Consider the following 10699-nt stretch of genomic DNA (forward strand, 5'->3'; position numbering starts at 1 on the left):
TGATGAGTTTATTATACATGTAAATGATTATGCCAAATTTGATCAAGATCGGGTGACTATATCATATAGCTCCCATAGGAACAATCGGTCGAAAACAGTGACTTTTGTCAATAACTTCGTTATTTTTAACGTGATTGCTTTCAAATTAAATATTTGTTAGTTTAATATATCTGTTAATGACTGTGCCGAATTTGATAAAGATCGGGTAACTATATCATATAGCTCCCATAGGAACGATCGGTGGAAAACAGTGACTTTGATCAATATCGTCGTTATTTGCTATGCTAAGATTGTAGGCTGTTGTTTCGGACACAGCTTTTTTAGATAAAACGTTTTTCCACCTTGATGGCTATAGGAAAGGAAAGAGTTACCAGAAAAGTTGCAAGGGTATACAAATTTTGACGCGGTCGAAGTTAGCCCCGGCCCTCTGGTTTTCAATTAATTACTATCTGTCTTTAGATTAAGCTTTTTCGTCGACTGCTGTGTTAGTTGGCGTAAATAAATAAATAAATAAATAAGTTCAAAAATGTACTAGAAGAGCTCTGCACCAAGTATACAGATATATTGGTTTAAAAAACAAACCAAATACAACAAATAATTTTTACAAATAAGAACTAAGATTGAATGACAAACAGCCAGTATACATTAAAAATTATAGAATACCACCATAAGGAAGAAAAAACAAGACAAGCTAATAAACTCATTCAAGAAAAAATAGTTGAACCCTCAGTGTCGGAGTATAATAGTACGTTACTACTGGTGCCGAAAAAGGGTTTACCAGGATCAGAAAAGAAACGATGGTGATTAGTAATAGACCATCGTCAAATAAACAAAAAACTATTGTCCGATAAATTCCGATTACCTAGAATAGATGATATTCTCGATCAACTAGGCAGAGCCAAATATTTTTAATGTCTAGATTTAATGTCCGGTTTCCACCAAAGCATTACGTCATTTTCCACTAGTAATGGATCTTATCAGTTTACCAGACTACCATATGGACTAAAAATAGCACCAAATTCCTTTCAAAGAATGATGAATGGATTTCTATTAATTAAACCCGTCACAAGCATTCCTTTACATGGATGACTTAATAGTCATCGATTGTTCTGAGAAACACATGCTCAAAAACTTAAAGGATATTTTTGGCATATGCAGAAAACACAACCTCAAACTGCATCCAGAAAAGTGTTCATTCGTCATGCACCAAGTGACATTCCTGGGTCACAAATGTACTGACAAAGGAATATTGCCAGATGACAGAAAATATAACGTCATTGAAAAATACCCAGTACCCACAGATGCTGATAGTGCTAGAAGATTCGTAGCTTTTTTCATTAAAAACTTCGCAGAACATTCACGTCCGATAACACGACTATGTAAGAAAAACGTAGATTTTGTTTAGTTTGAAGAATGTCAAAAAGGATTTGAGTATCTAAAAAAAGCATTAATAGAACCCACACTGCTGCAGTATCCAGATTTTAGCAAAGGATTTTGTATAATAACAGATGCTAGCAAATATGCACATATGGGGAGCAGCTTTGACTCAAACTTAAGGTGTTAAGCAGTTACCAGTAGATACGCTTCTCGTTTGATTACTAAATGTGAAAGTAATAAAAGCACTACTGAACAAGAACTAGCTGCGATACACTGGGCTATTACACACTTCCGCCTATATATATATGGCAAACACTTCAGAGGCGAAATATATCATAGACCACTAACATATTTATTCTCTATGGTAAATCCAAATTCAAAGCTAACTAGAATGAGTCTTGATATTTAACAATATGAGTTCACAGCAGAATATCTGAAGGGAAAAGATAACTTTGTTGCGGATGCATTATCCCGCATTACGATACAGGATCTAAAAAACACTAACGCGCATGTCCTGAAAGTCACTACCATGCAGCAAAATAGACAAAATAACCTCTGGCCAGAGAATAAAATGAAAGTACAATTAGGCACGTACCTAATGAAGCTTCTAAGCCTAAAAACATGAAGAACTCTGCAATGATGAAGTACGAAAAAAAGTGACCTTGCATATAACACATAATTTATGTTTCCTTAAACATGGAAAAAAAGTATAGCACGAATTGACATCGGAGATCTGTACACCAATGGAAACCTTGACTTAGGTCAGTTTTTTCAAAGGCTTGAAAAACAAGCCGGTATACTCGAGATCAAGCAACTCAAATTGGCACCGAGTGAAAAAATCTTTGAAAGATTTTCAATAGAAGAAATGGGCAATAAAATATTTAAATCATTAAGAGTAGCGCTACTCCAACCGGTGACCACTATAGAAAAAGATAAAAATAAAGAAGAAATATTGTCTACATATCATGATGATCCTATACAGGGTGGCCGTACAGGCATTACAAAAACAATGGCCAAAGTAAGAAGACATTATTATTGGAAAAAAATTACACGTCATATAAAAAGCTACATTAATAAATGTGAAAAATGCCTAAAGTCAAAAACAACGAAGCCCATCAAAACACCCTTAATCATTACCGAAACCCCCATGCATGTTTTTGACAGGGTAATAGTGAACACCATTAGTCCACTAACAAAATCTTAAAATGATAATGGATACGCAGTCACTCTAATATGTGACTTGACGAAATACTTAGTAGCAATACTAGTTAAAAAAAATAAATGCGCTACAACAATTGCAAAAGCTATATTCGAATTCTTTATTCTATTGTTTATTTGGTAAACAAAATAATTTACCAATCCATTTCAATAGCACAAATAGAATAGAACCTTTATACAAGGTGGCGCAAAAGAAGTCATCCGGGCCAAAAGCAGTCATCCGATGTTGTTTGGCTCTTTGCACATAATTTGAAAACAGAATCAAAGTTTTTTATAAAAAAAAAAATTAGAGCCAAACAACATCGGGTGACTTCTTTTGGCCCGTATGACTTCTTTTGCGCCATCTTGTATATTCACATAAGCAATGTATGCAGCGTGTGAACGCTGACCAAGCACTTTGATGCAAGCCTCCAAACAATATGTATGTACGTACTGACACTCTCCTTCTCTTTTGTAGCTGTCGCATAAGTCGCAGCATAAGAATATATATATAAACAAAGGTTAAGCAAAGAATATTTTTCTAAATAAAAATCAATCTGAAAACTACAATCAACTGACACTGACGTGTCTGCCTTTAATATTACTTTTGTCAAATGGAACCCAGTCATTACAGAATATTAAAGCTGCCAAAAAGTTTGTAACAGGCAGAAGGAAGCTTTTTCGAACCCATAAGGTATATATATTCTAGATCAGCATCAACATCCGAGACGATCTAGCCATGTCCGTCCGTCCGTACAAAAGAACACCCAGATCTCGGAGACTATAAAAGCTAGAGCCATCATGTCGTCTAGTACATACATTTATCGAGTTTGTTTCAAATTTTTCCATGCAACTACAGCCCCCGCAAATTAAATAAAACCGATTTTCTCAAACACCATACTAACTAGAGACACAAAATTTTGTATGTATATTTGCTTACTAAATGCGCAAATTTCGTATGTGTAAAGATTATGCCACGCCTCTTTCCGCCCCCGTAATTTGAAAAAACTCGATTATCTCCCTTAATTTTATGCAATCAAATTTCGCACACTTAAATTTGATACTAATATCCAGCAAAATACCAAATTTGATCAATGTCGGATAAAAATAGCAAAATTATGCATATAAACGTTTTTCATAAGGGCGAAGTTGGCCGTTGGCTATTGTGGTATCAAATTTAAGTGTGCCAAATTTGATTGCACAAGGTAGAAAATTACGATAGATAATCGAGTCTTTCAAATTACGAGGGCGGAAAGGGGCGTAGCAAAACCTTTATACGTACAAAATGGGCGCATTTACTAAGCAAATATACATTCAAAATATGGTGTCTCTACTACGCTTTTTTTAAATTGCGGGGGCGTAATACATATTACACGAGTCTATATACAAAATTTTGTGGCTCTAGCTTTTACAGTCTCCGACATCTAGGTGTTCATACAGACAGACGGACATGGCTAGATGGACTCGGCTGTTGATGCTGATCAAGAATATATATACTTTATATATATACTTTACTTTTTTAAATAGTATCAAAAGGAAAAAAGGACTGTCCTACTTTACAATTAAAAATTATATTCAACAGAAATATGAGGTGAGCTAAACTTTCATCATGTATTTGGTCATACCTCTTTAACATTACTTATCATACTACTTATAATAAAAATATATATGAAGTATTATTTAGACAACTAAATATGAAATAAATATTACAAATAATTCAGTGGTCTGAACCGGATGATTTTTATACTTTGTCTCATCCAGGTTATAAATTACAAACATCTGAACAATTTTGTAATACCCTCAGCCAGGGTATACAATAACGACATAAATTTCATGAAGCAATTTTTATACCCTTGCAAAAAGCGTATATTAATTCTGGTCAAAATTATGAACTCACTTTCTGCTTAACTAAAACTTTAACATCCGAATTTTATTTTAATTTCGCGATTGCTGTCACTAGTTTTTGTGCACTTGCAAAATAAAATCGAACAGTTCCAACATACATACATATGTACATAAATTTAATCTTACAACAAAACTTGCATTAGCGGTGTTTTTGTTTTGCTTGTCTCTTTTGCTTTTAAGTTTTACCGTTGTATCTAACTATCGCGCTCTTGCGTACAAATTGTTGGAGTATGTGTTAAGTTACCGACTAGCAATCTTTTCAGGTTACAAGAAGAGGACCAACAAACCCACAGGGCCTCTGAGGCACGAAGAGGACTGTGGTCTGCGCTTGTGCCAGCGGCCACAGCGTATAAAACCTGGCAGCAGGTATAAAATGCAAAAAATACATGGAAAAATGGTTGGAAAAACGTCGACTACTCCAGGTGGCAGCCACAGTTGTGGAAATCCACCCATGGTACAAGCCATGGCAGGGGCACGGATTCTGGAGGCCCCAACAACCGTCATCACCACCACTACTGCACCGGTGGCAAACTTGGCCGATGCAGCGGACATAGCTACAAGCAGCAGCAGCAGCAGCAGCAAAAAGCACGGACTGTACACAAACGGAGGCAATCCTTTCGCCAAAGGAAGCAAGATCGCCAGGACACCACCGCAGGCTCTTCACTCGGACCCGCCAGCCATTCAAGGATTACTTGTCTCAGCTGGATGCGAAGAAGAGACACCCAAACGGGCAAGGGAAGCAAGCCCTTGCAACACCGAAAGTGGAACCACACCGAAGAAACTAAAAGGACCGCCGCAGGCACCAAACATTTTGATGGCCGAACTGGGTAAGATCTTAGACGAGATCATAGATGGCTCGGTTAATAAAAAGGCTCCCCCGACGCGCAACACAACCCAATGGATGAAGGAGGCACATATTAAGATGAAATCCATTCACCTACAGGTAATGGAGCAGATGCAGGAATATCCGGTGAAGGCTGGACCATGCCTTGCATGCGCAACGCGCAATTCTGCCGCCAAAACCAACAAAGAGGTTACGAAAAGGAAGGATACCAGGACGGAAGACCCACCGACAGCCAATAAGAATGACAGGAGTAGGAAAAAGAAGTCGCCAATCCAGGAGCTGACTCCAAGGACCCGAAGCCCCGCAGCAACAGCAGTATCATCAGGACCAGTAGTAGCTGAAACAACTCACGCAACGAACATCGTTGGAGGGAAATGGCACAAGGTGAAAAGCAAGCCGAGACCCATTAAAAAGAAGAGGCCAGACGTCATCATGGTGAAGTGTAAAGACCCAGCCAATTACGCGATGGTACTGAAGTCAGTCCACACAGACGCCGGAATCCAGCAGTTCAAGGAGAATGTATGTGCGATTCGACGCACAGCACAGGAACTACTTTTACAGTTGACCAAGCCAGCAGACGATGCAACTGTTAAACTGCAGCAGGCAGTGAAACAGGCACTTGGAGACACCGCTGATGTCAAGGCGATCAGCGATAAGGCCATGGTCGAAATAAAAGATCTCGCAGAATTCCACACTGCAGATGATCTTCTGCTCGCCGTCCCGGAACTGATCGACGAGGATTTGCCCGCAGAATGTCACCCAAAGATGCGGAAAGCGTACAGCGGTACACAGACCGCAACAATGATGGTGAACCCGAATCTGGCGAACAAGCTGCTGCAGACGGGCAAAATACGAGTAGGCATGTGCATATACCGAGTACGCCTGAAGACTGAGCCGAGACGGTGCTACAAGTGTCTGGACTTTGGGCACACAGCAGCTCGGTGCAGAAGCAAGCACGACGCATCCAAGCTATGCTTCAACTGCGGCAGCAAGGATCACGCTTCAAAGCAGTGTGACCAGAAGGCAGCGTGCATACTTTGCACACGACATAAGCGGAGCAATACGGCGCACAACACGCTCAGCAGAGCTTGCCCGTTGTTTGTAGAGGCTGGCAGTAACAGGAAGGATTAAGTTTCTACAGCTTAATCTAAACCACTGCAGGTCGGCACAGGACCTCTTAAAACAAACTGTACGGGACCTGAAAGTAGATTTCTCAATCTTGTGCGAGCCATATTCCCATATACAGGACCACAGCTGGACGCAAAACCACCGTTATGGCGCGGCAATTTGGAGCAACAGCAGGACACATCTGGAGAATCAGCACAGCGCGGACGGATATGTAAGGGCGAGGTACAATGGAGTATATGTCTACAGCTGCTACATAGCACCGAGCAAACACATCGACGAATTCTGCAGCATACTGGATGGATTAGTGGAGGACGCCAGAACCCACACGCCAACCATCATAGCCGGCGACTTCAATGCATGGGCAACGGAATGGGGTAGCCAAAGGACCACTAGAAGGGGCAGGGCCCTGCTGGACGCTTTTGCCACACTCAACATCAGTCTGCTCAACGTAGGCAACACCCACACCTACAATAAGGCTGGCAGAGGCTCCGTGATCGACCTCACGTTTGCTAGCCCTTGCCTAGCCCGCAGCGCGCAGTGGGCAGTTTCGGATATCTACACGCACAGCGACCACTTCGCCATTGTGTGCTCTATCAAGAGTTGTCCACCTGCACACACACCAACGACGTTCTACAGCTGGGCCCCAAGCACGCTGAGCGAAGAAGCGTTATTCACCATGATGACCCAAGTGACAAGGAGCAGCAGCACGGACGCGGACACCCAGGCCAACCACATGGGCGACACTCTTCGCAGAGCATGTGCTGCAGCCATGATACGCAAACGGCATGGACTCAACAAATGTAAGCCAGTACATTGGTGGAATGCCAGGATTGCGGATGCCAGGAGGCAATGTCATCAGGCCAGACGACGACAGCAACGTGCCCGCAGAATGCCCACATTTCCGGAGCTGCTTGCAGACTACAAACGGAAAAGAGCCAACCTAAATATGGAGATCAAGAGAAGTAAAGCGGACTGCTGGAAGAAGCTGTGCGCAGATGCGCAGCCACATGGGACTGCCTATAAACTGGTTATGGGCAAACTCGCCAGGCGCATAATGCCAACGGATCCAACCAAGTTGGGTCACATTGTAGCAACGCTATTCCCTTCAAGGCCGACGAGGAACTTAGCAGAGAGCGGAACACCATGTGCACCGATATTCACAGATGTTGGTGAAGTCGTGGAAGCAGGGAAGAGGATAAACGTACATAAGGCCCCGGGCCCGGACGGGGTCCCGGCTCTTGTAATCAAACTTGCAAACACGCGTCGACGTTTGTGGAACTTTTCAACACATGCATGCTGCAACGGGAGTTCCCTACGAGGTGGAAGCTACAAAGGTTGGTCCTGCTTCCCAAAGGTGATAAAATAGATGACCCATCTGCATACAGACCCCTGTGTATGCTTGATGTGATTGGGAAACTTTTTGAGCGCATCATTTGCAACAGACTGGAGAAGGAACTGGAGCAACGTCATGGACTGTCGGACTGGCAGTTCGGATTCAGGAGGAAACGCAGCACTATCAACGACATCAGTTCGGTGGTAGAGATAGCCGCTAAAGCCATCGAGGGGCAACGCTGGAAAGGCGGCAACAAAAAATACTGCCTTATATCAACGTTGGATGTACGGAATGCTTTTAATTCGGCCAGCTGGGACTCCATTATCGCGTCCCTAGAGCGATTAAACATATCTGAGTACATCATTAACCTGATATGCAGCTATTTCCGGGATCGGGTGCTACTCTACGACACAGCAGCTGGTCCACGGAAACACACCATCACAGGCGGAGTACCCCGGAGGATCAGTGATCGGTCCAACATTGTGGAATGTCATGTATGACACTGTCCTGCGATTGGACATGCCAACTGACACTCGCATAGTGGGATTCGCGGACGACATCGCCATCGTCACTGTGGCCAAGGATATCCAGCAAGCGGAAGAAAACACCAATGCAGCAGTGTTCAGGATTCTGGAATGGATGGAGGCAAACTTACTAGCCATAGCCGCACACAAAACCGAGGCCGTGCTCATAAGCAGCAGGAAAAAAGTGGAAACAGGATCGAAGTCGCCGGATGCTCAATAACATCAAAGCCTGCCATTAAATACCTTGGAGTCATGATGGACCATAGGCTAACATTCAAAGCCCACCTGCAGTATACCGCGAATAAAGCTGCGAAGGCCACGTCAGCTATAACTCGGTTCATGGCTAACGTCGGCGGCCCCAAGCAACGGAGCAGATGGCTCATCTCGACGGTGGTAAGGTCCATCATCCTATATGCCGCCGCCATATGGGCACCAGCGATGTCATCCCCCACCTACAGCCGGGACTGCAGATCGTCGTACCGAACATGCGCGCTCAGGACCATATGCGCGTTTAGGACAGTCTCCGAAGATGCCGCCTTGGTGCTGTCTGATATGGCCCCACTAGACCTCTTGGCTAACGAGGCTAGAAATAGAGATCCGCCGCCAGTTAAAAGAGAGACGACTCTGACTAACTGGCAACGCAGATGGCGTGACTCAAACCATGGGAGCTGGACAAGGCGCCTTCTCCCCGACATTCGGCCATGGCTTAATCGCAAACATGGCCAGACTGACTTCTATCTGACACAGTTACTGACGGGACATGGATGCTTTAAATCCTACTTGCATAGGTTTAAACATGAGACGGATCCCTTTTGCACACACTGTGCGGGGAATATAGAAGACGCAGAACACGTCCTGTTTGTCTGTCCTAGATATTCTGCTGAACGGGAAGAGCTAAGCCTAGGCATTGGGAGGCCATTTATAGTCAACGACTTTATGGATATCCTACTTAGCTCGCAAAACAATTGGCTAGCTGTTAGCCACATGGCAGCAGTCATCATGCAATCCTTGCGTCGCGCTGAACGTCAGCGTAACCAAAACTTCAGTTCTAGGTAAACTCTAGACGAGGCATACGTGCCATCTCCCCCTCGTGAAGTAGTACTTCAGCGTTGGTTCCGCGAGAGGGATACGGAGCATAGGGTAGGTTTTAGTGCGGTTTCAATGCTTTTCAATGCTTTCCCCCCTATTTATAAAAAAAAAAAAACATAAATTTAATCTTACAACAAAACTTGCATTAGCGGTGTTTTTGTTTTGCTTGTCTCTTTTGCTTTTAAGTTTTACCGTTGTAGCTAACTATCGCGCTCTTGCGTACAAATTGTTGGAGTATGTGTTCAATTTGATGCGCTCTCTCGCTCTTTCCTATTTTTGTTTGGTTGCGCTCTCGTCTTTTGCCTATCGTCGAGTCAGTGATACGTGTTTTTGTGTTTATCACTCGAACTTTATACTCTTTAGTTGTGAAGGCTTACTCTGCACATTAACCCTTGTGTTGAACTGGTCAGTATATTCTTTTACACATAGTTGTTAGTTAACTTTAAAATTTTATTTATTGCTTTTCAACATTAAATTAAATATTTTATAAAATGGTTGTCTGCTCTAAAAAATTGCTTAGTTGCTGTGCTGGTTGTGTGACAATGGGGTTCACGTTAAGTATGCAGGTTACACAGGCAGAATCAGGGAGTCTATTGCTAAAGGTGGCTTAAAATATGGATGTGATGCTTGCCAGGAGATCCAGAATGAGATGCGCTCATATATGAGGCGGACTAGAGATAGTTTTGACATTTTGAGGGCAGGTTTTAACAAACTCCAAGCGGAGCTTACTGCGGTGGAGTCTCAGTTTAGAAGCTTATCGCTTATGAATGAATCTCCAAAATGTAAAAGATCGAGTCCTTGGGATATTTCTGTATCTGTAGATCCGCCAACGTCTCTTATCGTCCCCGACCGGTCTCATGCACAGTCCACTCCCAATGTACAGCAATTGATATCGTTTAAGAGCCCGGTTGTGAATGCGATTAGCAAGGAATTACCGGTATCAATTGTAGTATCCTAAGTTACCACCTTACCAGGACGTTAGAAGACTGAAATCTAAACTTCCTATATTCTTATATATAGTCTTCTCTTCTCTTCTCTATATAGATAGTCTTTCTTTTGAACATAACATTCTAGCTTTCACAGAGACGTGGCTAAAACCTGATATTGCTGATGCATCGGTTTTTTCCACAAACTATTCTTTTTGAGACGTGACTGGATTTCTGGCATAGGCGGTGGCGTTCTGATAGCTATTGATGCTGCTTTATCATCTGAAATGATTCAATTTTCTAGTACCCAGAAAATTGACTTTGTCGGTGTTAAAGTAAGTTTTAAATCTTTTAATGCTTTTATTACTTGTTCCTA

At 42.4% G+C, this 10699-nt stretch overlaps 1 protein-coding gene across 1 annotated transcript; it reads left to right on the forward strand.

Moving 5' to 3' along the window:
- The first annotated feature begins 4873 nt into the window (after positions 1-4873).
- Positions 4874-7650, forward strand: LOC124461556. The gene is made up of 3 exons (XM_047013073.1): positions 4874-6420; positions 6485-7538; positions 7615-7650. Exons 1-3 carry the CDS (start codon positions 4874-4876, stop codon positions 7648-7650), a joined length of 2637 nt encoding a protein of 878 aa, XP_046869029.1.
- The last annotated feature ends 3049 nt before the right edge of the window (positions 7651-10699 follow it).

Source organism: Drosophila willistoni, unplaced genomic scaffold (assembly GCF_018902025.1).
Source record: "Drosophila willistoni isolate 14030-0811.24 unplaced genomic scaffold, UCI_dwil_1.1 Seg531, whole genome shotgun sequence".
In the NCBI taxonomy this organism is placed as follows: Eukaryota; Metazoa; Arthropoda; class Insecta; order Diptera; family Drosophilidae; genus Drosophila; species Drosophila willistoni.